This window comes from Cherax quadricarinatus, chromosome 31 (genome assembly GCF_038502225.1).
Source record: "Cherax quadricarinatus isolate ZL_2023a chromosome 31, ASM3850222v1, whole genome shotgun sequence".
Classification (NCBI taxonomy): Eukaryota; Metazoa; Arthropoda; class Malacostraca; order Decapoda; family Parastacidae; genus Cherax; species Cherax quadricarinatus.
The window spans coordinates 36,850,059-36,877,873 of NC_091322.1; the positions used below are offsets into that span (position 1 = coordinate 36,850,059).

At 38.5% G+C, this 27,815-nt stretch overlaps 1 protein-coding gene across 21 annotated transcripts in view; it reads left to right on the plus strand.

The window, feature by feature from the left end:
- The window catches only part of LOC128697010 (uncharacterized), a 1,143,041-nt gene extending 1,117,311 nt beyond the window's left edge, over window positions 1-25,730 (plus strand). For 20 of the 21 annotated variants that reach the window (XM_053788515.2, XM_070090364.1, XM_070090365.1 and 17 more), the window contains one exon: window positions 23,558-25,730. In XM_053788515.2, coding sequence (XP_053644490.2) covers window positions 23,558-23,664 — 107 coding nt within the window. In that variant the 3' untranslated portion in view covers window positions 23,665-25,730. Of the gene's footprint in view, window positions 1-16,873; window positions 16,921-23,557 lie in introns of all 21 variants that reach the window. The other variant, XM_070090352.1, reaches the window with a different exon arrangement.
- Window positions 25,731-27,815: the final 2,085 nt, after the last annotated feature.

A 27,815-nucleotide genomic window follows, 5' to 3' on the forward strand; every position in this document is an offset into this window, starting at 1 on the left:
TGTTTTAATCGAAAATTACGGTCTCAGTTTTTTTCTCTCGTCATGCACTGTGCTGCAGGATTTGTTTTATGTGATGCACACATACCACATAGATGTATTCTCTCATATCTAGGCCCAAATTTACTGCTCACAGGTTATCAGAGTGAGCTGAGCTCATGGCATAGATCTACGGTTTGGACCCTCAACGTAAAGCCGTAGATCTACAGCACGGACCCTGAAAGGGTTAATTCTACACTTTATTGCTGGCTGGCACTATAGCCTTTATCGATACCTGCTGCTTTAGTATCGTATGTATTGTAGAATCACTGAATCACTGCAGAAGGCACATTCACTCCTCTCTCTTCCTCCTCCACTTTGGTACTGTGCTATGAGTTTTTTCTTGAATTCTATTGTGCTTCTTTCCTTCTTTACCACAGGGCTGGGACTAGAAGTTTGCTTTGGCCCCATAGTGGCCTATTTAGCAGTTACAAACACTAAAAACAATGGAATAATACAAAATATATTGCATGTATGCGAAGAATCGTCCTCCCTGGCTTGTAAACAATGGCACACTGGCTTTACATGGGCTCAGGTCGCGCGGACACGTTCAGGAAAAATGCCCTTAACCGAGTTCTTGGGCGTTAGCCAAGCCAGTATTTTGACGCAAAAATGTGCCGCTATCTGATTTTGGCGTTAGCCGATGCCGCCGTTACCTGAGGGTCCACTGTACATGGTATACAGGCCTAGCTGACATCAGTGACATACAGTGAACCCTCGACCAATGATGCCATCGTCTAACATTAAATCCGACTAGCGATACATTTTAACGCAAAATTTTTGCCTCGACTAGCTCTAAAAAACTCTACCAACGCGATTCATTCCGTTCGAGACGCGTTCACTTGTGGCCAGTGTTTACAAGCCAGCCAGCCACCGCGGTCCCATCCAAACATACAATCGGAACATTTCATATTATCACAGCGTTTTTAGTGATTGCACCTGGAAAATAAGTCACCATGGGCCCCAGGAAAGCTTCTAGTGCCAACCCTACAGCAAAAAGGGTGAGAATTACTATGGATATGAAGAAAGAGATCATTGCTAAGGGGTTGGAGGTTAGTGGGGAGGATGTGGAAGAGATGGTGGAGGACGACAGTGATGAACTAACCACTGATGAGCTGCAAGATCATCTTGAACAGCAAGAGGCCAGACCTGAGGAAACTGCACTAGAGGAGGGGATAGAGAAACTGAGGAAGTTGCCTACTTCAAAGATTAAGGAAATGTGTGCAATGTGGCTTAAAGTGCAAACCTTTTTTGATGAAAATCACCCTGACACAGCTACTGCAAGCCGTGTTGGCAACCTGTACACTGACAATGTTATGGCCCATTTTAGGAAAGTCTTAAAGGAACAGGAGGTACAGAGCTCTATAGACAGATATATTGTGCAACAGAGGTCCAGTGACTCTCAAGCTGGTCCTAATGGCATTAAAAGAAGAAGGGAAGTAACCCCAGAAAAGGACTTGACACCTCAAGTCCTAATGGAAGGGGATTCCCCCTTCTAAACACTAGCACCATTCACACTCTCCCCTCCTCCCATCCCATCAATCATCACCAGATCTTCAATAAAGGTAAGTGTCATGTAATTGCACATGTCTTCTTCAGTTTGTGTGTATTAAAATTAATATTTCATGTGGTAAAATTTTTTTTTTAATACTTTGCTGTATTAGGAACGGATTAATTTGATTTCCATTATTTCTTATGGGGAAAATTAACTCGACTAACGATAATTTCGACTAACGATGAGCTCTCAGGAACAGATTAATATCATTGGTCGAGGGTCCACTGTACTACTATATAGAAAGCCCCTTGTTATGCTAATCACTTCAGGCAAATTAGGTCAGTGTCCCAGGATAACACCCACACCAGACCACTAATGCCCAGGTACCCGTTTATTGATGGGTGAACAACAGGCGTAAAGAAACACACCCAATGTTTCTATCCTGGCTGGGAATCGAATATTTACCAAAAATCATATAGTATGGCTAGCCTAAGCTAGCTGTTACTGGGAAAGAGATTTAGGTCATTTACAGGGTTGGGGATATTTGCATTTTTGAACTGTAGTACCGGGGCCCCTCTGGCAAGACAGTGATGGTGAAAGTTTTTTTTTTCTGAGGGGGGTCACCGTGCCTCGGTGGGAGACGGCTTATTTGTACTAGAAATAAGCTTTTTTGGGTTATCCTAGGTTCTCTACACATATGCTGCTATGTTTGATAATCTTTGTAGAGAAAAATAGCTTTTTTGTTTCAGTTTTATGGTGAAGTACAAGTGTACATGTATATCATAGCCCTGTGCTATGTTCCATTTTCTTTAATATAAGCCCCAAGACAGGGATATGAGAATGGTACTTGTATCCCATATCCTCATCATACCTCTGTCGAACTGCCCGGTATTATGCCAAATATTATTTTTTTTTTTTTATTATTATCACACTGGCCGATTCCCACCAAGGCAGGGTGGCCATCACTGTCTTGCCAGAAGGGTGCTTTACACTACAGTTTTTAAACTGCAACATTAACACCCCTCCTTCTGGAGTATTTAACGTTTTTTTTATTTATATTGTTTATTATGTCATATTAGATCAGTTGTGATAGGCAAATAAGCCATAGTGTTGATATTAGTGTAATAATAAAGGGGATTTCAACTTAAGGCACCTAAAATGGAGGAATATAGCAAATAATATTGTTGCAGAAATAACACCAGGAGGCAGCTCTGATGAAAACTCACACTCACACGAGCTTTTAAATCTCTGCACAAAATTCAATTTAAACCAGCAAATAATAGAGCCTACTAGACTGGAGAATACACTAGACCTCATATTCACTAACAATGATGATCTGATAAGAAATGTCACCATATCAAAAACAATATACTCAGATCACAACATAATTGAGGTTCAGACATGTATGCGTGGAGCCCCAGACCGACAAAATGAGACTAGTCACGAGGGAGCATTCACCAAATTCAACTTCAATAACAAAAACATAAAGTGGGACCAAGTAAACCAAGTCCTAACCGATATAAGCTGGGAAGATATACTAAGCAACACAGACCCAAACTTATGCCTAGAACAGATTAACTCGGTGGCACTCGATGTATGCACAAGGCTTATTCCTCTAAGAAAAAGGAGGAGTAGATGTAAAATAGAAAGAGACAGGCGCTCCCTTTACAGGCGACGGAAAAGAATAACAGAGCGGCTAAAAGAGGTCAATATATCTGAAATGCGCAGGGAGACACTGGTCAGAGAAATAGCAAGCATCGAACTTAAGCTAAAAGAATCCTTTAGGAGTCAGGAATCGCGGGAAGAACTAAAAGCCATAAATGAAATCGAAAGAAACCCAAAGTATTTCTTCTCCTATGCCAAATCAAAATCGAGAACAACGTCCAGTATTGGGCCCCTACTTAAACAAGATGGGTCCTACACAGATGACAGCAAGGAAATGAGTGAGCTACTCAAGTCCCAATATGACTCAGTTTTTAGCAAGCCGCTAACCAGACTGAGAGTCGAAGATCAAAATGAATTTTTTATGAGAGAGCCACAAAATTTGATTAACACAAGCCTATCCGATGTTATCCTGACGCCAAATGACTTCGAACAGGCGATAAATGACATGCCCATGCACTCTGCCCCAGGGCCAGACTCATGGAACTCTGTGTTCATCAAGAACTGCAAGAAGCCCCTATCACGAGCCTTTTCCATCCTATGGAGAGGGAGCATGGACACGGGGGTCGTCCCACAGTTACTAAAAACAACAGACATAGCCCCACTCCACAAAGGGGGCAGTAAAGCAACAGCAAAGAACTACAGACCAATAGCACTAACATCCCATATCATAAAAATCTTTGAAAGGGTCCTAAGAAGCAAGATCACCACGCATCTAGAAACCCATCAGTTACACAACCCAGGGCAACATGGGTTTAGAACAGGTCGCTCCTGTCTGTCTCAACTATTGGACCACTACGACAAGGTCCTAAATGCACTAGAAGACAAAAAGAATGCAGATGTAATATATACAGACTTTGCAAAAGCCTTCGACAAGTGTGACCATGGCGTAATAGCGCACAAAATGCGTGCTAAAGGAATAACAGGAAAAGTCGGTCGATGGATCTATAATTTCCTCACTAACAGAACACAGAGAGTAGTCGTCAACAGAGTAAAGTCCGAGGCAGCTACGGTGAAAAGCTCTGTTCCACAAGGCACAGTACTCGCTCCCATCTTGTTCCTCATCCTTATATCCGACATAGACAAGGATGTCAGCCACAGCACCGTGTCTTCCTTTGCAGATGACACCCGAATCTGCATGACAGTGTCTTCCATTGCAGACACTGCAAAGCTCCAGGCAGACATCAACCAAATCTTTCAGTGGGCTGCAGAAAACAATATGAAGTTCAACGATGAGAAATTTCAATTACTCAGATATGGTAAACATGAGGAAATTAAATCGTCATCAGAGTACAAAACAAATTCTGGCCACAAAATAGAGCGAAACACCAACGTCAAAGACCTGGGAGTGATCATGTCGGAGGATCTCACCTTCAAGGACCATAACATTGTATCAATCGCATCTGCTAGAAAAATGACAGGATGGATAATGAGAACCTTCAAAACTAGGGAGGCCAAGCCCATGATGACACTCTTCAGGTCACTTGTTCTATCTAGGCTGGAATATTGCTGCACACTAACAGCACCTTTCAAGGCAGGTGAAATTGCCGACCTAGAAAATGTACAGAGAACTTTCACGGCACGCATAACGGAGATAAAACACCTCAATTATTGGGAGCGCTTGAGGTTCCTAAACCTGTATTCCCTGGAACGCAGGAGGGAGAGATACATGATTATATACACCTGGAAAATCCTAGAGGGACTAGTACCGAACTTGCACACGAAAATCACTCATTACGAAAGCAAAAGACTTGGCAGACGATGCACCATCCCCCCAATGAAAAGCAGGGGTGTCACTAGCACGTTAAGAGACCATACAATAAGTGTCAGGGGCCCGAGACTGTTCAACTGCCTCCCAGCACACATAAGGGGGATTACCAACAGACCCCTGGCAGTCTTCAAGCTGGCACTGGACAAGCACCTAAAGTCAGTTCCGGATCAGCCGGGCTGTAGCTCGTATGTTGGTTTGCGTGCAGCCAGCAGCAACAGCCTGGTTGATCAGGCTGTGATCCACCAGGAGGCCTGGTCTCAGACCGGGCCGCGGGGGCGTTGACCCCCGGAACTCTCTCCAGGTAAACTCCAGGTATTCCCCTACATCACGAGACTGAGCTCATGGCAACCGACAGTGGCTTCAAAGCCACCTTATCTTTAATGGACAATGTACTGTGTAAGTGCTTTACACAACGAGAAGCATTTCTTTTGTTCATTGGAACCATGGCTAGGGCTAAAGGTAAGCAGGTTATAACAATAAATGGAGAAAAAGAAATTGGAATGACTTATGCAGCAAGTAGTGCCACCAAACAGTACCAGCAGGTTGGTGTGGTGACCCTGGAAATTTGAAATTATGTTTGCCAAAATTAGTGCCGAATAACTGATGGAACCGGATGTCTGATTGCTGGATTTGTGATGGCAGACCTGTACATAATAACTACTTAAATCTAGACAAGATAAGAGTGGTTAACTTGTATTAAAATCTGTATTTAACCTTAATACTAATGTGAGGTAGTCAAGGTGGAGGTTTATAAGAATAATAATCTTGAAAGATGCACATCATAAAAACAGTATTACAAATAATGGTTCAAACAGTAATATTTCATGGATTTGCAGATATTTAATAGACTAGAGGTCATATAATATATTATTTGGGAGAGTTGCTTCAACTGATTAGAAGTTGTGGTTGGTTTGGTTAGTATCGAGAGATGAGATGATTTTTAAGCAAAGTCTTGAATTTATAAGTAGTCAGGGGATCCTTTACCGGTTCAGGTAGTGAATTCCAGATTTCGGGCCCTTTATGTGCATTTGCATTTTTACATAGTGTGAGACTATCGTCGTAAGTCTGAATCGTCAGTAAACGAGTATGTCGCTAAGTGGGGAGAGGCTGCAATTACTTTCTCTTCCACTAAGCACATTATCAGCCTCTTATGCATAGATTATACAGAATGATGTTAAACAGATACAGTGGTCCCTCAATAATCGTCTGGCCTGAAAGTCGTCCATTTCAGAAATAGTCTTGTTTGTCAGTCCCTCAGCCTGTTTGTCAGTCCCTCAGTCCTGTTTTTTCGTCAAAATATTGGCTCGCAAATGGTCCGGTAACTCGCTAATAGTCCTAATAGTCCTTCGTCCTGGACGCGTACTCACGCTCTGAGCCGCCTCGGCCTTTCCTTCCCAGCCAGTGTGCCATTGTTTACCAGTGAGTGACAGTCCCCTCACATGCTCCTACGAAATTTTTCATAATATTCCATTGATTTTAGCGCTTGCAAGTGCTAAATAAGCTACCATGGCTCCAAATAAAGCTTCTAGTGCCAGCCCTTTGGTAAAGAATGTGAGAAACATAATTTATTAAAAAGTTTTGTAGAAAAATACAAAGATGGTGGTGGTAGAGTGGAAGCAGTTGTGATAGTGGTTGATGAACATAAGAAAGGAGGATCACTGCAGCAGGCCTGTTTGCCCATGCTCGGCAGGTCCTTTACAATTCATCCCACTAACGAAACATTTTCCCAACCCAGTCCTCAATGCTACCCAAGAAATAAGCTCTGATAACTATCCACTCATTTGCAAGTCCCAAATGAGTGGATAGAGTTATCAGAGCTTATTTCTTGGGTAGCATTGAGAACTGGGTTGGGAAAATGTTTCGTTAGTGGGATGAATTGTGAAGGACCTGCCGAGCATGGGCCAACAGGCCTGCTGCAGTGATCCTCCTTTCTTATGTTCTTATGTTCATCAACCACTGTCACAACTGCTTCCACTCTACCACCACCATCTTTGTATTTTTCTACAAACTTTTTCACAAATTATGTGTTTCTCACATTCTTTACCAAAGGGCTGGCACTAGAAGCTTTCTTTGGTGGTAGTGATGGTGGTAGAAGGTAGTAGTGATGGTGGTAGAGGGTTCCTTCTTTAGTGATTCAGCGATTCTACCAACTCCTCCAATGTTGAAGAATTGAGACACTTATGCAACATATGGGAATCTTTATTGAAGAAACGTTTCGCCACACAGTAGCTTCATCAGTCCAATACAAAGTAGAAATGGGTAAGGAGAGTAGAAGTTTGAGGTAATCAGTCCCTCAACCTGGAATCGATGTGTTCAGTCCATCACTTCCTACAAGAGTGATGGATTGAACACATCGATTCCAGGTTGAGGGACTGATTACCTCAAACTTCTACTTTCCTTACCCATTTCTACTTTGTATTGGACTGATGAAGCTACTGTGTGGCGAAACGTTTCTTCAATAAGGATTCCCATATGTTGCATAAGTGTCTCAATTCTTCAACTTGTCGGTTTTCAAAACCATTCATCACATCCTCCAATGTTGTTGGAGTTATATAGGGCTACAAAAACCACCGCCGCCTCAGCTGCTGTTTCACCACCATTATGGACGGCTTACACTCAGTGGCCCTTATATATAAACCCAAGAACAACACAACACAACACCTCTCGTGACATACGTAATGACTTATTTTATTGATTCTAAAGTATATTCCATGTTTCTATGTTATTAATATTGTTTATTATGTCATATTAGTTGAATTGTGATAGATAAATAAGCCATAGAATTGATATTAGTGTCATATTCTCCAACAATAAACTTGCCATCCCTCCTTCACACAAACAAATAGCCAATAAGAACATAACAATGGAAGAACACTGCAGGTCTACTGGCCCGTACCCAATGACACAAATCAAACTCAGCTGCTCCAACTCGTATATTTGTCCAATCTCTTCTTAAAGCTACCCAAGGTCCTAGCCTCGATCACCCTACTGGTAAGTGTGATGTTAAATAAGAACTTAAGATAGTAGGAACACTGGAACAGGCCTGCTGGCCCATACTAGGCCGGTCCTTCACAAATCCAACCCACTAACAGAACAAATGCTACCCAAGCAATAAACTCAGGTGCAAGTCCGACTCAAATCCAACCCCTCTCACTCGTGTATTTATCCAACCTAAATTTGAAACTACCCAATGTTTTAGCTTCGATCACCCTACTAGGCAGACCGTTCTACTCATCATCTACCCCAATTACCAATGTTCATTTATACATTTTATTAGTGCCCTAGAATCCTTATGGAAGGGGATTCCCCTACTAAATAACCTCTCTTCCCTCTCTCCTCCTCCCTGCCTTCCATTCATCAACAACAGCCTTCAATAAAGGTAACTGTCATGTTGAATGTTCATTCTTTTGTGCATGTAAATCTATCTTTTAGGTAAAAAAAAAAAATTGTTGTTGATACTTCTGGGTGTCTGGAACGAATTAATTAGATTTACATTATTTCCTATGGGGAAAATTGATTCGAAAATCGTCCATTTCGATAATAGTCCCACTTCCAGGAATGGATTATGGACGATTATTGAGGGACCACTGTAATTTAGATATGTATTGAAAAGTTAGTTACAGAAAACTGCTAAGATCCAAAGTCAGAGTTAGCAGCTCCTTGTCCATATCTGGACACAGCCTCCCACACAATTTGATGCATTATGATGGAATCTCAGTTTTTGTGATTAATTCGTTCCAGAAAGTCTGACAAAAAACAAATTGTATGAAAACTGAAGCAGTATTTCCCATAGAAAAATATTAACAAAAAATACATTTTATAGAGAATAACTATAGTTTTACATACAGAAAACAGTGAGAAATAAATATAAATGACTAATGAAATGGATAAATGAACATTTAACATCACTTTTACTTTTATTGAAGACTCTTGTTGGCATATGGAAGATGGCGAGGAGGGGAGGGGGAGAAGGATAAGTTATTGTTTGGAAAGGGAATCCCCCTCCATAAGGACTTCAGGTATCAAGGCCTTATCTAGGGTTACTTCCCTTCTTTGTCTTTTACTGGCACTAGGACCAGCTTGAGAGTCACTGGACCCCTGTGGCACAAAAAAATCTTTACAGAGAAGTTTGTTTCTGGTGTCTCTTCAAGATTTGCTTAGAATGGGACAAGGTATTGTCATTGAACATGTTGCAGACACAGCTTGCAACAGCTTTGTTAGGTGATATTTCTCCACAAAGCTTTGCAACTCATTCCAATTTGCACACATGTCCTTAATCACTGAAGAAGGCACATTCTTCCCTCTCTCTTCCTCCTCCTCTGAAGCAATTTCCTCAGCTGCGGTCACTTTCATATTTTGCTACTTTCCATTTTGCCACTTTCGTACTTTGCTACGAGTTCTTTCTTGAATTCTGTAAAGTAAAAGGACACAAGTGCAACTAATGTGACATTTATTGTGGCAACGTTTCGCTCTCCAGGAGCTTTATCAAGCCATTACATAATGCCATTACGTAATGGCTTGATAAAGCTCCTGGAGAGCGAAACGTTGCCACAATAAATGTCACATTAGTTGCACTTGTGTCCTTTTACTTTACATATTGTCGGTAATTCTACCAACTTTATTACAACCTTCTTGAATTCTATTGTGTTTCTCGCCTTCTTTATCAAAGGGCTGGCACTCAGAACTTTCTTTGGCCCCATGGTGGCTTATTTAGCAGTCACACTCAATAAACAAGCACAAATAACAATGGATTATTACAAAACGTTATACGAACGCGTGGGGTAATGCTCATTCAACAAGAAACTGACCACACAGACCCATGCTCTCACATGTAGACCTACCAGCTTTCTCCTGCTTGATTTGAAGCCGCTAGAATTTATGAGTATATACAGTGGAACCTCTACTTACGAGTTTAATCTGTTCCATGACCTTGCTCACAACTGGATTTGCTCATTTACAGAGTCAATTTTCCTCATTTAAATTAATTGAAATGGAAAATACTTTAATAATTTCCCTAATATCAACTCTACAGCTTATTTATCTATCACAATTCATGTAATATGACATAATAAACAATATTAATAACATAGAATCATGATATATACACTAGAATGAATAAAATACATGTCATTAGGTATGTAGCTAGTGGTGGTGACAGCAGCCTTTGTTGTTGGGGTTTATAGGGCCACCACATTGGCCATTCCTGCTCCTGACTACATGTGTAGAAAACCTAGGATAATCCAAAAAAGTCAGACAGAGTGACTTATAAGTGCTACACTCTTAATGCTTCACTTAATTGCTACATTCTTAATGCTACACTTAATTGCTACACTCTTAATGCTAACACTCTTAATGCTACACTTAATTGCTACACTCTTAATGCTACACTTTGCCACTGCTGCTTTATGTTGTCTGCCACTGCTACCTCATGATGTCTGCCACTGCTGCTTCATGTTGTCTGCCAGTGCTACCTCATGTTGTCTGCCACTGCTGCTTCATGTTGTCTACCACTGCTACCTCATGATGTCTACCACTGATGTCGCCAAAGAATCGAACATTTCTGCTATTTTGAGCTCAATTTCAAGGTACTTTTCATCGTGAAACTAATTAAAATCATATTTATTTTTGTAGTATATCTTCCATTCTATCACAGGAGACCAAATATAACGAGAATACAACCATACAAACCATACGAAAATATACCGCTAAGGGGAGGCTAATGACTGAGAAGTGAACTCCATTATTTATGGTCCGATTTCTTTCATTTATGGTATACGTTAAGAAGCATCTTTTCGTCATACATTGCCCAAGTTTTAATAAGATAGTCCAACAAACAACTGAGATCCAATTCCCTAAATCAAGAGAAAGAGTACCCTCACCAGTGTCAATTTACGTCCCTTGAGGCCCGCTCACATCTGGAAATTTTGCTCGTGTCTGGAAGCAAAAAATCGACCGAGCAGCTGCTCGTATCTGGAAAAACTTGCATATGGATGCACTCGTAAGTAGAGGTTCCACTGTATAAGTCAAAAATGGTGGCTCGTAAAACGTATATATACGACCAAAACAGTTAAAGGGTTAAAGAATTGCAACAGGAATTTGAATAAAACTCCCTAAAACTTCAGTAGTTAACCATAAAATAACAGGAATGTATAAAGACCAAGGTATAATTATGGCAGCTAATTTATTTTTGAAGAACACAATAAAATAAATACAGTGGAACCTCTACTTACGAGTGCATCCACGTGCGAGTTTTTCCAGATACGAGCAGCTGCTCGGTCGACTTTTTACTTCCAGATGCGAGCAAAATTTCCAGATGCGAGCGGGCCTCAAGGGAGGGTAATTGACACTGGTGAGGGGGCTCTTGCTCTTGATCTAGGGAATTGGATCTCAGTTGTCTGTTGGACTATCTTATTGAAACTGGGACAATGTGTGATGAAAAGATGCTTCTTAACGTGCACCAAAAATGAAAGAAATTGGACTATAAATAACAGAGTTCACTTCTCAGCCATTAGCCTCCCCTTTGTGGTATATTTTCGTATGTTTTTTATGGTTGTATTCTCGTTTTGTTTGGTCTCATGTGATAGAATGGAAGATATAATACAAAAATAAACATGATTTTAATTGATTTCACTTGAAATTTATTTCACTTGAAACTGAGCTCAAAATAGCATAAATGTTCGATTCTTTGGCGACATCAGTGGTAGACATCATGAGGTAGCAGTGGCAGACAACATGAAGCAGCAGTGGCAGACAACATGAAGCAACAGTGGCAGACATCATGGGGTAGCAGTGGCAGACAACATGAAGCAGCAGTGGCAGACAACATGAAGCAGCAGTGGCAGACAACATGAGGTAGCAGTGACAACATGAAGCAGCAGTGGCAGACAACATGAGGTAGCAGAGACAACATGAAGCAGCAGTGGCAGACAACATGAAGTAGCAGTGGCAGACAACATGAAGCAGCAGTGACAGACAACATGAAGCAGCAGTGGCAGACAACATGAGGTAGCAGTGACAGACAACATGAAGCAGCAGTGACAGACAACATGAAGCAGCAGTGGCAGACAACATGAGGTAGCAGTGGCAGACAACATGAAGCAGCAGTGACAGACAACATGAAGCAGCAGTGACAGACAACATGAAGCAGCAGTGACAGACAACATGAAGCAGCAGTGACAGACAACATGAAGCAGCAGTGGCAGACATCACGAGGTAGCAGTGGCAGACAACATGAAGCAGCAGTGGCAAAGTGTAGCATTAAGAGTGTAGCACTTATAAGTCACTCTATCTGACTTTTTTGGGGTTATCCTAGGTTCTCTACACATGTACTCAGGAGCAGGAAAGGCTGCTGTGGAGGCCCTATAAACCCCAACAACAGTGGCTGCTGTCACCACCATTAGCCACATACCTATTGACATGTATTTTATTCATTCTAGTGTACATATAATGTTTCTATGTTATTAATATTGTTTATTATCTCATATTACATGAATTGTGATAGTTAACCCTTTGAGGGTCAAGAGGCCCTCTCCTAAACTTGTTCTCAGGGTCGAAAATTTTTCGGAAAAAAAATTATTTTTTCTTATGAAATGATAGAGAATCTTTTCCCAATCATAATGACACCAAAAGTATGAAATTTGACGGAAAACTTACGGAATTATGCTCTCGCGGAGTTAGCAGTCTCGCCGATGTTGATGTGTACGCATCGGCGATTCCGCCCACTTTGAGCCCTATTTTTGGCCAATTCCTGTGTACTAGTCGACAAAAATCATATTTATTTCACTGGAACTCGATTTTTTTCTATCGAATGAGTACAAGAAACAACCCATTTACCAATTTCAACTATCCAATAAAGTGGTTAGAAATTGGCAATTTTGCCAATTTCACACAAATTTCAGAAGATGTAAATTTCCAAATAGGGTCCAGAATAAACATGAAAGGCATTCCTGACACTAAAATAACAAGTTCTCTGTTCGTTAGTCACGTCCCCAGGCCCCTCTTATATTTCTTTTGCTTTCCACTTTGAATTTTTATTCTTATAAAAAAATAGAAGATTTACTGTTATGCAGACTACTGCATTAGAGTAGAAATGGTATAAATAATATCAGCGCACTTGTGAAAGAATATTAGACTCACCAGTTGGCGTGTATTGGACGCTTGGCATGATTTGTTTACTTTTGAACTTTGGTAAAAATCAAACACTTCTGCTACTTTGAGCTCAGTTTCAAGGTACTTTTCATTGTGAAACCAGTCAAAATCATCTCAATTTCTGTAATATGTTTTCCATTCTATAAAATGAGACCAGGTAAACTAGAATACAACCATAAATACAATACGAAAATACAGTGCAAAGTCGCTGTTTTAATCCAAAAACACGGTCAAAGTTTTTTTTTCTCATTACACACTGTGTGCTGCAGGTTTTTTTTTATACTGCACACACTGACCACATAGACCCATTCTTTCATATGTAGGCCTACCAGCTTTCTCTCACTAGATTTAAGGGCACTAGAATTTAGGCGTACTTGAATGTCAATAACCCTGGTGCATAAGCCGTACTAGTATGTCAAAAACCCTGAAAGGGCTAAATAAGCTGTAGAGTTGATATTAGGGAAATTATTAAAGTATTTTCTCGTGCCTGGAATTCCACTGGAATGAATTAATTCCATTTCAATTAATTTAAATGAGGAAAATTGACTCTGCAAACGAGCAAATCCAGTTGCGAGCAAGGTCATGGAACGGATTAAACTCGTAAGTAGAGGTTCCACTGTACTTCAAAAGTCAAAATGACAGGGTGGATAACAAGTCCTTTCAAAACAAGAGCAATCTGTTTATGGTAACACAGTTCAAATCATTTGTGCTCTGGTTTGGAGTACTTTATAAGTGTTGAGAGTACCTATTATGGCTGGTGAAACAGCAGAACTGGAAAAAATGCGTAGAATGATTACTGCCCGTGCAGATCCAAGAAAGCATTTAAACTGCTGGAGTGCCTCAAAGAACTGGAAATAATCTCCCTGAAGAGCAGATGAGAGAGAGATGCACAACAACATATACATGGAAGATACTGGAGGCCTAGTCCCAAATCTGCACAGTACCATAAGGTACCAGGTGAGACTTACTGGAAGAAGTGTAAAATAGACCGGTGAAAAGTTTAGCCAAAGTACAATATGAAAACACTGTAGTATAAACAGCCATGGGCCTAGAATTTTCAGCCTGCCACCAGGAATTATCAGAAATATTACTGGAAGAAGAAAAGTTTTCAAGAGGAAACGATCCAAACCTTTTGTGGAATGCCAGATCAACAAGACTGTCGAGAATAAGTGGGCTAGTAGGCAGGTAACAGCAACAGCCTGATCAGTCAGGTAATTAACAGTGAGGCCTGGCCCCAGGCTGGGCCACAGGAATAGGAAGACTTCCAAAATAGGTCACAGGTAAGTATTCATCACAGTCTAGTTGAACTGGCACTTAGCAGAAGTAGCAAGTCATTTTCCTTTTAAAATATATTCACATTTGCTCTGGCAATGTTTCTAGTATCTGCTGGTAACAGAATGAATAGTCTAGGACCATGGATGTTGATACATAAAAAAAAAATCGCCCCAAAAATCTTAAATTATACCATTAATTCTCTAGAATTAACAGCTATAAAAATTGCACATTTCTTTACTAATTATTAGCATAAAAAATATGAACCTACCACATATGTACTAGTCATATGCAACAAAGAAATGCAGTTGATAAAGAAAAATAAATCCAAAATTGAATCATAAATGTTTTACAGTTTACATCTTGAATTGACCTCTTATGGTCCCTGTGATACCTGGTTACCATAAGACTATTTCAGTTGCCATCATCTGGTTTCCAACCCAACTTCTTGATTAACCAGGTTGTTAGGGCTAGTTGCATGAAATCCAATGTGTGCACCACACCCACTTACTGAGGTCCTTAGCATACTTTAACACATCGTATCACTGCCTCCACAGAAAGTAACAGTAATGAAGGACTTTGACACTTGTTGAATCCTAACCACCAGAGAAAGTAACAACAATAAAGGACCTCAATACACACCTCTTGTATGTTATCTCAAGAGCAAGTAACAATACGGAGAACCTCGACATATACCTGAACACTTCCTCCAGCTGAATCTTGCATGGCTAGCCTGGCCCATTTCGTAAAAACCCAAAGCTAACAAATAAGATTGTAGCTGATATGGAGGTGTCACATTGCTGTAATACACAAGGAACTGAGGCCACTCTTCCTTTTGGATCAGATTTGATTGCCTCCCTTATCTGAAGTGCTGTATGACCCCTAGCTAACTGGTAACCTAGTATCAGTTACTTTCCACTGGGTAACTTGATTTGAGATTATTAGTTCTAAGTGCTGCTACTGCTAAAAAAGAAGCTGCACAAATGCAGTTGATATTAATTCAGATAATGTGTAAAACTTAGATGGATCATTATCACCACAAATATCATCCTAATTCTGTTGTATTTTACCTTTTGAGAGTGATGTATTTGATTGATTTCTTTAAAATTTCAAGTAAAAATTAAAGATGTTTAGAAACTTTTGAATTGTGGCATAAAATTTTTGTATTTTTATTAATAATGCAAATATTAGTAATTGTTTTATATCCATTGCACTAAACTTGGCATGATGTTGCAGCCTTGTTAATACACCTTATTTTACCTATAACTTTCTAATAACTGCAGTTTTAGAGCATGTTATTATGTATGATATAATTGTCTAATAAATTCAGAAATTTCAAGACATTGTGACATGTAACAGTTTTGTCATAGTGGCTTTTTCTAATGTTTTCTATCATTCAGAAGTATTGCTGTTAGTCATTTCTGAGTCATCAGTCAAGCATGGATATTTTTAAATAAAAAGAGTTTTTTGTATGCCATTACTTATAAATGTTTAATTAGAATACCAGTAGCATGGTTTATTGTGCCTTTTAATTTTGATAAAAGTTTAAGCATGAAATTGTGTCGCTAATGTCATCCAGAGCTACCAGAACAATGAATATATGAGAATAGGAAGTACGTGCTATAACAAAATACCTGTTGGTTATGCTTAAATTTATTTTTCTTATTCCTTTTCTTTGCAATCAAAATAGGATCTGTTTGTAAGTGGTCATCTTTATTGTTGCTGGTTTTTCCTTCACTAAATGGCTGATGTAGTTTAGTAATAAAAATTATTATATTGTATATCATTTCATTTGAAATTACAGTCATCAGCTTCTTAAGAAACTAGAGCAGAATTAAAGGAAAAATTAAATCTTTTAAGCACTAAGCAGCCGATAACTAAAGCTGAGTGTTCATTGAATGGCTTTACCAAAATTCTCTCCTTGTGAATAGTAAAATTTGTAATTATGATGATTAGCATAGAGCTCTCAGTAGGCTACTCATAGATGATTGATAGTCACACCACAAATAGTATCTGCTCAATTTATGTAGGTCAAGTTATAATGTCATTGTAGTTTATAAAAGTGTTAATTTTCAGTGTTATCAATGTTAAGGACTCGGCTTACAATTTTACTGAATCTGTTTAATATTAAATTACAGTATATAATTTTAAGAATAAAATAAATTAGCTTTGGAGCTAGAATTGTCTTTTATTGTTAAATTTTTTTTATTATGTTTAAGCTAGAAATGCTATAGTGTGTAAATCAAAAGCTGCTTATATAAAAATATTGTCACAAAGATGATAAAAATTATACCAATCCAGTAATCACTAAGTATAGTTATGATCGTTAGATTATTATATATTAATAAAGCTCTGAAACTGTGCGTTATTCAGCACTACAGATGATTGCTAGAGCAGCCATTTTCCAGCCTTGCATGGTAGCTCTGGTTTTGAGAGTATGCCAGTTTGTAGTTGCATGTTGAATGTTATTTGTTTTCCCCCATTTTCAGCTCACACTACAGTGGAGCCTCACCTGTAGCTGGCCATGTAGCAGCAGGTGGGTTGATCAAAAGTCATAATGCTCACTTAAGGCTGAGTCTAAAGCTAATGCTTCAGTGTGTGTTTTCTTTGTCTTCTGTTATAATTACACATTTTTACACCATTTTTTTCCTCCTATGTAACGTAAACTAAAAGTTTAAAGCTTCAAGCAGTTCACAACATTACATCAATTATTATTTAATCATATTGAATTAGTCACAGTTCTTCAAATATTAATATGGTTCTTTGTGTTTTACACTATTTAAAGCCAGATATTTCATATCACCATTTGTGGTAGTTTTTCACTCTTGAAATTGCATTGCATAATTGGGTAATAAAATATTCATCCAGTAAAGTTTTGCAATATAAAATGTGTTCACTATGCTGAGTATGACATTCAGTTCCTGCTCTGGGAAGTGAAGGGAATCAACATTTTTATGTTTTGTTTTGAGTTCTGCTAAACTTTTATTGTTATTATAGTTACAAAACTGTTCATGTAGCTTAATAAACTGAATCATCAGACTGATGACTCCATAATCTTTTAATTTTCATTCAATTCTTTTCTTGAGTATGGTAAGTTTCACATTATTAATGGTATTCAATGCCAACAAATGTATATACTTAAGACTGGTGTGCCACATTTTGATATCTTTATTACTGAAATATTTCACTTGAATAGCAGGCTTTTTCAGTTGAATATGGAGGTGATTTCAATAATGTGCTGTCTTTGCACTCTTCCCTCAGTTTATTTACAAATTTTTCAAATACACACATATTATATACTGTACAGAGTTTCATCATTATGCCTCCAATGAGGCACTGGGTAGAAGGAAAGTGGGTAAAGCAGCTGGAACCAATGAGATCAAGATAGAAATGTTAAAAGCAGGTGGGAATATAATTTTGAAGTGGTTGGTACTTTTGTTAAATAAGTGTATGAAAGAGGAGAGGATACCTAGGGATTGGCAAAGAGCATGTATAGCTCCTTTATATAAAGGAAATGGGGACAAAAGAGTATGTAAAAATTATAGGGGAATAAGATTACTGAGTTTGGAGGGACATCTAAACTGTCATATCTGAGCACCTCTGTAAAGACAGCGATTATATAAGTATGAGTGATGGTGAAAGTGTTGAATGATGATGAAAGCTTTTTCTTTTTTTTGGGTCACCCTGCCTTGGTGGGAGACGGCCAACGTGTTAAAAAAAAAGTTCACTGAGTATACCAGGTAAAGTGTATGGGGAGGTTATTATTGAAAAAATTAGAGGTAAGACAGAGAGCAGGATTACTGATGAACAAATTAGCTTCAGAATGGGTAGGGAATGTGTAGACCAAGTGTTTACAAAATAAAGAATAAAGATTTTATTTCTTTGCAAAGGTTACAGTGTGTAATTACAATTTTGAATTGTTAAATACAAAGAAAGTAACTATCATGCCAGGGCATTTCGGGCAGACTGTTGAAGCATATAAGTGAACAGTAGTTAAATAAAAGTAGAGAAGTTTTTGTTGCATTTATAGATGTGGAAAAGGCATATGATAGGGTAGATAGGAAAGCAATGTGTTAGATGTTGCAAGTGTATGGAAGAGGTAGTAAGTTACTAAATGCTGTAAGAGTTTTTATGAGGATAGTGAGGCTCAGGTAAGGTGTGTAGAAGAGAGGGAGATTACTTTCCGGTAAAAGTAGGTCTTAGACAGGGATGTGTAATGTCACTGTGGTTGTTTAACATATTAAGAGATGGGGTTGTAAAAGAAGTAAATGCTAGGGTGTTGGGGAGAGGGATGGGATTAAATTATGGGGAATCAAATACAAAATGCTAGTTGACACAGTTACTTTTGCTGATGATACTGTGCTTTTGAGAGATTCTAAAGAGAAGTTGCAAAGGTTAGTGGACGAGTTTGGGAGGGTGTGTAAAGGAAGAAAATTGAAAGTGAACATAGATAAGAGTAATGTGGTAAGAGTATCAGACAAGTTAGAAGTGAATGTGTTCAGATATTTGGGAGTAGACTTGTCAGTGGATGGGTTTATGAAGGATGAGGTAAACCATAGAACTGATGAAGGAAAAAAGGTGGGTGGTTCATTGAGGCATCTGTGGAGACAAGGAATGTTATCCATGGAGCAAAGAAGGGAATGTATGAGAGTACTGTATAGTGGTGTCAACACTTTTATAAGGGTGTGAAGCATGAGTTGTAAATGCTGCAGCAAGAAGGAGGCTGGAGGCAGTGGAAATGTCATGTCTAAAGACAATGTGTGGTGTAAATATGCAGAGAATTTTTAGTTTGGGAATTAGGAGGTAAAAAATAGAATAGACGAGGGAAAAAAGGTGAGTGGTGCACCGAGGAATCTGTGGAGACAAAGAACGTTATCCATGAAAGCAAAGAGAGGAATGTATGAGAGTATAGTTATACCAACGCTCTTGTATGGGTGTTAGGCATGAGTTGTGAATGTTGCAGCAAGGAGAAGGCTGGAGGCAGTGGAGATGTTATGTCTGAGGGCAGTGTGTGGTGTGAATATAATGCAGAGAATCCATAGTTTGGAGATTAGGAGGTGTGGGATTACCAAAACTATTATCCAGAGGGCTGAAGAGGGGTTGTTGAATGGAGACAAATGGTTTTTAGGACTTAACATGCTGTTGGAGTGTAAGCAAGGTAACATGAAGGGATTCAGGGAAACTGGCAGGCTGGACTTGATTCCCAGAGATGGGAAGTACAGTACCGGCACTCTGAAGGAGGGGTGTTAATTTTGCAATTTTATAAATGTAGTGTAAGCATGCCTCTGGCAAGACAGTGATGGAGTGAATGAAGATGAAAGTTTTTCTTTTTTGGGCCACCCTGCCTTGGTGGGAAACGGCCAATGTGTTAATAATAAATAAAAAAATTAGGAGTAGGTGTGGAGTTACTAAAAGTATTATTCAGAGGGCTGAGGAGGGTTTGTTGAAGTGGTTTTGTCATATAGAGAGGATGGAGCAAAATATGATGACTCGGAGGGTGTATAAATCTGTAGTGGAAAGGAGGAGGGGTATGGGTCATCCTAGGAAAGGATGGAGGGAAGGGGTAAAAGAGGTTTTGTGTGTAAGGCGCTTGGACATACAACAGGCATGTGTGAGCATGTTAGGAGTGAATGGAGACGAATGGTTTTTGGGACTTGACGAGTTATTGGAGTGTGAGCAGGGTAGCATTTTGTGAAGGGATTTAGAGAAACCAGTTAGCCAGACTTGAGTCCAGGAGATGGGAAGCACAATGCATACACTTTAAAGGAGTAGTTTGAGATATTTTCTGAACATCTGAACTGTCGTATCTGTGCACACCTCTGCAAAGACAGTGATTATGTGTGAATGATGGTGAAAATGTTTTTCTTTTTTGGGGCACCCTGCCTCAGTGGGAGACAACCAGCATGTCAAAAAAAAAAATTTATTTACACACACATGCACGCGCGCGTGTATGTACATATGTAAATAACCACATGCAATAAACCTGCTTTCATTATCTTCAACTTAAACTTTGTTCTTTCTCTTGCAGTTTAAATATTAAACTACTGTGTATGGTTTTATGAAGAATACAATACATTATTTTTTAGGATTCTTAAAATGTAATAAGAATACTAAAAAATAATGTTAATAATATTAATAGTTTAATTTAGTTATGTCATAGAGGAAAATTTTCTCGTAATGCTGGATTAATAAAAAAAAAATTATTTCAACGATATTTTTGTGTAGGATTTTTCACCATAGATTTCCTTATACTGTATACTGCTATTATGTATGTTATATTTTGAGACACTTTCAGCCACTATATCAAGTAGTGCCTGATCCTGAAGTATGAAAAATGCATTTCTGAACCATATCATCATAAACAATTAGGAACATGCTTACAGATATTCCTCTACTCACTTTTCAACATAACTAGTTAGGAATATCTTATACTTTTATAGCTCAGTCTGCCTCCTTCCACTTTCAGAATCAACCAGCCAGGCTGGCTACCAGTTGACCAGTGCAAAACAACTGACATTGAGAGGTGGCAGTGACTGTGGGTCATCAGGCCATTACACAGAAATGTTTTTTTCACACTTTAAAATCATGGAGCTCTGATGACCCACTACAAACTACCACTGGTACCCTGATCATAGTGGAAATTAAAGTGTCCTAACAAAGACAAAAAACAAATACCCTGAAAGCTGAGCACTTGCAACTGAAATACTAATAAGCTTGTCTGGTGAAGATGTGACTGCAGAGGCCTTTTCAGCAAAGCCCCACATATGCAAGCAGACCCCACATTTACAAGCAGGGACTTACCAAAGAAAATCTCCTGCTGGGCAGAAAGACCTGACCCAACTACTTGAACAACCAAACAGTTGGAAAGCAACCATGTAGTGGAATGTAAATGCTTCCTTATCATGACAGGTTCTAGAGATTAACCTGATTTGCTCTTTGTGAACAAACCACCCAATCATATAGGCATGGTACTCCTTATTCATACTGATAGGATATACTGTACTCTAATTTTAGGTGTTATTCCCAGATAGGAAACATGTTTGATCTTGGGTTGAGTTTTGGTCATGCCAGGTTGGATTTCCCTGTAACAAGAAACCAGAAAATCGGCCACTCTCTCATTAGAACACCCTATACAGGATACCCCAGGGACTAACTGGGATGAATGTGCCCAGGTCCAAGTGAAAGTTGATCTTTTCATCTGCATGCCTTCAGAGTAAGTTTTAGTGAAATAAAGCTGCTGCAACCAGTAAGCCTGGCATAGCCCTGGTGTTATGGGGACAGACTTTAGGAGGACTTATACCCTGACTGAAGTAATTTGAAAAGATAAGGTGGGACCTTTGTCAAAATCAGATGAAGTTTGCCTCAAGCATTTTTAGTCAAGTCATGCAAGAGCAAGTAGTTCCTGATTTCTCTTATAGGTTAAAGACCAGGGCCTCCACATAACTCCTGAAATATGAATTTTGGTAGATGATAGACATTCTACATTTGCCTGTTGCTGAGCATGAAAAAGTTTAGGCTTATGGTTGCCCTTAGGCCATCATCCTTAAACCTCTTGTGGCCCTCTGACCTTTGGAGCACAGATACAGTGTCTGAGTATCCAAGACAGATGTTAAAAAGAATGCTGTGGTATGAGTGAAAAATTCCTGGAAGTCAAACTAAGAATGAAATTGAATTGGAATAGACAAGAACCGTCCACCAAGGCCCAACAGAGACCATCTGAAGAGGCAGGGACTAGACTATGTCTTTGTTTGGTGAAAACTAGGACAATGCCCTTCTGATGCCCATGCTCCTCAGAGGGGATCTTATAACTTGTATTATGCACCCAGTCTTTCCTGTCTAAAAAAGTGGAATGTTGCTCTGAAGGGTTGGTAAATCACCAAGTCGGAATCCTGCATATGTTCTGGAAAAGTGAAAAATCCTTCTATCCCAAATACGTGTGAACAAACACTAAGGTATATTTATTAGAAAATGCTCATCATGGGATTTAGATCATGATTAGGAATGATCATAGTCTCCTCTGAGGACCAAAGTGTTTTCTAATAATGTTTCGGTCCTCAGACTGATCATTTCTAACAGTGATATAGGTCCCAGGACAAGCATTTTCTAATTGTCTTAGTGCTTGATGGCATGTTTGTTAAACCACTTGTTGGTATTAATTACCAAGGTTTATACCTTGGCAAATTCATATTGACTGTGTGGGATTATTTTTTATTTATTTATTATCACACTGGCCGATTCCCACCAAGGCAGGGTGGCCTGAAAAAGAAAAACTTTCACCATCATTCACTCCATCACTGTCTTGCCAGAAGGGTGCTTTATGCTACAGTTTTTAAACTGCAACATTAACATCCCTCAGATAAAAAATAGTGCAGAGAGAAGATTATCAGTATTATATTCACATAAGGTACTAAACCCACATGGATCATTCATCACTAGACATGGAAGCAGAGAACTCTGTGATGGTCATGCTGGAAGTGCTGAGGACAGGTGTTCCAGACCTATGGAGGGACTCAAAACTAAGGCCTATGACAGGAGCAGATGTTTCTGGAGGAGAAACCCATATCATGCTGTGATGAAATATCTGCGTGGGTTGAATCCCATAGGTCAAAGAAGATACAGTGGAAGAAGGACCAGATCATGCATAATGATCTTTCCTATAGTACTGATGCAGAGGGAAAAAGCCATTACAACCTGAACATTCTCAAAACGAGGACAGCACTTTGTTGCCCCACTAAGCTTTCCAGGAGTACAAAAACAGGGAAGATGACTATGTGATGTACCCCTCACTGGGAATGAATCAATTTCTTGGTGCTCCCCATCAGTCTCCAGGGCTCAGAAGACTTATCAGACTGAGTTTTCCCTTACATGACTTGGGAGCAGACAAAAGCTCTCACTAGAATGACTAGTATTCAGTCAATTAAATGAGAGAGAGGGGAGGAAAGGAAGGAGGCATTTGCTACTTAGGACTTCAGTATTTTTTGTTTTTAATGATGAGGTATACATTACATGTCACTTGGACTACCAAAAAACAATTGAACCATATTTTACTACTATAATACATTAGCATTCATTTAAGGAAATTTATTAGATTGAAGGTAATTTTATTTCAAATGTTTATTATTTATCTGGTTACTCTGAAAAACTAATATAGTTGTTAAATTTTTTTTCAACAGTACGAGCTCTAACCATGTTGACAAAGCAACCAAGTTCTTCCGATGATGACCTCTCACCAATGCAGCCACTTCCTCTCGTGCAGCAGCGGGAAAACTACCTCGTCTAGAAAACCAGGAAGGGTACTGTACCTAGGATACCTAAAAGCGCCTTTACTTTGGTCTCCTGGAAAACTACCTAGTCTAGTATTGTAAAAAAAGTACATAATGGTGGCATGACCAAGGAAGGAACTTGTTGAATAAATGTCACATTGGCTGGAATGACCACGTAATTGTTCCTCATGGTTAGGTGATAATTCATAAGAGCTCTTGCCAGAGGTCTCAGAAGAGCTAGTATTTCAGCTTCCTGTTTATGAAAGCTGGACAGTAGTAAATGTATGTAGTATGTTACCTAATGAGGATTGTATGGAATTTTATTTACTCTGTTGGAGAGTTGTGTTGACTGAAGTTTCTTATTTCTCAACAATCCTTAAAACATTATTTATTTTGAAAATGCATCTTATAATATGGGACGTTATGGTATCTGAATAAAATGAACCGAACCGAAACAACCAAAAGTTTGTGCTTCTGCTTCCACTTGTATACAAAATACAGTAACTTAATGAGTGTATACCTACGAAAAGTTTTAATGCACGTACTTATTTAAACTGGTGATCAAATTCTTAGTTTAATGTGAAAAAGTAAAATCAGTTTTGTTTATTAAGACCTTATTTATACATATAACGAACAAATGAAAAATTGTTTGACAAAGTATGAAGTGTTAATTTATGGCAAATATCAGTGCTGAATATATCTAAACTGAAAATGCTATCAGCATCTGTATTATCAGTGAATGCACAAGTTTCTGTGAATTGAAACACACACTGTATACATAAATCTGCCTTATGGAGCATAAAACTGAAATGTGCCAAGTGTGATAAGACTGATAATGGGTGGCTTCATTTACAAGAATGTGATAATATTCTGGACCTTCTTTGTCGGATTCTTCCAAGTGCTTGTACAGTATGTCATTCCTCTGTATAGTTTTTTAATATGATTATTGTGAACAGAGTGTAATATTCACATTTTTTTTTTAACTAATTCATTGCTCAGCTGTTCTTCCATGAGATATAATTTTTTTCTACTTTCCATTTTTTAAATAGCCCAGCTTCCTGTATGTCAATTTGCATTTGGTGCAGCCATTGCCAATTTCCAAGATAAAAGTGAAGCCATTTCCTGTCTCAGCATAAAAGAAAAAAAAGACTTTCCAAACTGTTGAGTGTGTTCATGTACTTGAGCTTCCAATATGGTATTGAAAGTTAGTTACAGTATCTCCAGTTTTATGGTGAATGTTGAGAATGTTACACTACCAATGAGCAATGCTAACTCAAGACCTACGAATCCAGTCTCGGTGCCACATTAACTGAAGCTGGTATGTCAGTCCCTTAGGGTTTCTATAGTACAGTATTGTTATTTCTTTTGTATGTAATATGTCTAGGTCTGGTTATATATTTTTGCTGTTAGAGAGACTGTCTAATGGTTGCTATTTTTCTATACGTGCCTGCATTCAATTGACAATTTTCACCCCTTAGAAAGCTCTTACCATTGTGGTATTAGCTTTATGTATAGGTACTCTGTGATTCCTCAATCCTTTGGACTGATAGCCAGCTGCAATATATATGAACTAAGTGTGTAAATAGTTTGGTATATTAGTATTAATTTTGATTTTTATTGGAATTAAATTTTTAATACTATATTTTGCCCCCAAAGTATTATGTTAATAAATGAAACATTTATTTTTATTTTTTACATAAATGCTTAGAATTAATTAATTTGTATGATGTCTTTTAAAGAAGGACATCATACAAATTAAGTTCATTTCAAACATATCTTAAGCAATAATATCAATACAGCATATGATCCTTTTCTTGAACATAATCATATTTCAGTATTGTTGTGGTGAGACTGCCAGAAAATAAGAAATCTTTGTTAAATATGTTAGGTTGATTTTTTATGCCTTCAATAATAGTGTAAGGAATGTCAGAAAGTCTATGCTGTTGGTTATACATAATAATGTATATTTTAACTGCTCTTAAACTTGTGTATTTTTTACAAAAGATGTTTACTGTATATTGCCAGTACTATTTTTTGGAACCTGTGCAAAAGATTGTATTGTGCAATAAATTCATTGCTCTAACCTCTGCCACTGTTTTTAACATACAGACTTTGTGAAAAGCTTTTAGCTGAGCCTTTATGGTTTTCAGAGTTGCAAATATTAATTTATTAAAAAAGTACAAGAGTATTTTAAAAGATTTTGGGCATTAGTGACCTACTTGGTTTTCTCTCTGTTCATCTATATTTCCTTATCCATGAACTCCTCCAAGGATGCAGCCATGACAATCAAGCCTACAGGAAATCCTGTTTAACTACAACCTAACCCCAGGGAAGCCATTCATCTTTGTAATCCTTCACTTTTGTCTTGATGTTGGTTATTTTCACCATTACTTTACCCAGCTTTCTGTATTTCTTCCACTTGATATCTTGCATGCACCTCTGTTACTTTTGAAGTTCACAGTGGCACAAAACTCATAGATCAGGGTTAGAAAGTGTATACCATCATGCATGAAGGTCTCTTGATACAAGGGATTGCAACTACTTTTTCACTCCATGGCTCAAACTTGACTGCTTAGTGTTCCTCAACACTGGGCACTGTATAATTACAGATTGGTTGTCTGATTTAACTCATTACAAGTACTATGGGCCTAGAAAACTTCTACCTGTGCTACTTTGTAATTTTGTCTTCACATCTATCATGTTTCTACCTTTCAGTGGTGTGTCGAAAAAAAAAAAAAAGCTGTGGTAACCTTTCTGATAAAACAGAAGACCTAAACTGTTGTATCTGCACACCTCTGGCAAGACAGTGATAGTGTAAATGATGGTGAAAGTGATTCTTTTTTGGGTCACCATGCCTTGGTGGGAGATAGCCAGCATTTTAAAGTAAAAAAATTTTTTTTATAGCCATTTAGGAGGTTTTGTGGGTGAGAGGCTTGGACTTCCAGCAAGCATGCATGAGTGTATTAGATAGGAGTGAATGGAGATGAATGGTTTTTGGGACCTGACAAGCTGTTGGAGTGTGAGCAGGGTAATATTTAGTGAAGGGATTCAGGAAACCGGTTATTTTTAAATAGCCGGACTTAAGTTCTGGAAATGGGAAGTACAATGCATGCACTTTAAAGGAAGGGTTTGGGATATTAGCAGTTTGGAGAGATGTGTAATAGGACAGTATATATAATTGGGGCCCTGATATTATATTCTATATGGAGTTTATTATATTATTTCAGGTCACTTTTTATATTGTACCTTTATGTATGCTTCTAAACTGTTGTATTTGGGCACCGCTGCAAAAACAGTGATTTTGTATGAGTGAGGTGAAAGTGTTGAATGACGATGAAAGTATTTTTCATTTTGGGGATTTTCTTTCTTTTTGGGTCACCCTGCCTAGGTGGGAGAGGGCCAACTTGTTGAAAAAAAAAATATATTAGCAAATGCAATATGATGTAGTAACAAATTTGCCATTGTAAACAGTTCAGTGGAACTCTTGGAATTTGAGCAAAATGATCAATAAATTTGCTGTAAAATTCTGACTTGCTCTGAAAAGTCTTAGTACATAATTCATTTTCAATTGACAGAATAGCTATGCTTTACAATCTTTTTTGACCTTGAGAATTTGTAGATTAAGTTTAAATAAATTTAAATGGCCAGGAAAAACCTGTATATTGTGGTAGTAAGAAGCTTTCTCCAGCAGAACATAATTATTCTCAACTTGATAAAGAAGGTCTAACTTTAGTGTTTGCTGTTAAGAAATTCATATATTTCTTATTAGGGAGAGAGTTTGTTGCTCGAACAGATCATAAACCATTGCTATGTTTATTTGGAAAAGGGAAACAGATTCCAGTAAATGCAAATGCCAGAATTTCAGCATTGGCAGATGCAGTAAGCGGATTACCTGTTGAAGATCATAGTTTAGAGTCAGGTACACCTATGGAATATGTAAGACTAGTAGAGTCTCTGGATTTCCAAAATTTGTCTTTTGAAGACAAATTTTGTAAACCCCCCCACAACCCCCACCCATACCACTCGTTCTTATAAATCCCCACAGCTACATGCCTTCACCCATACCATGCCTCTAAACTCATTCCTGCTGCTTCCACACATATAATTTCCCCATGGCCTACACACCTTTACATACCATTCCAACCATCAACCTCCACCCACACAACTC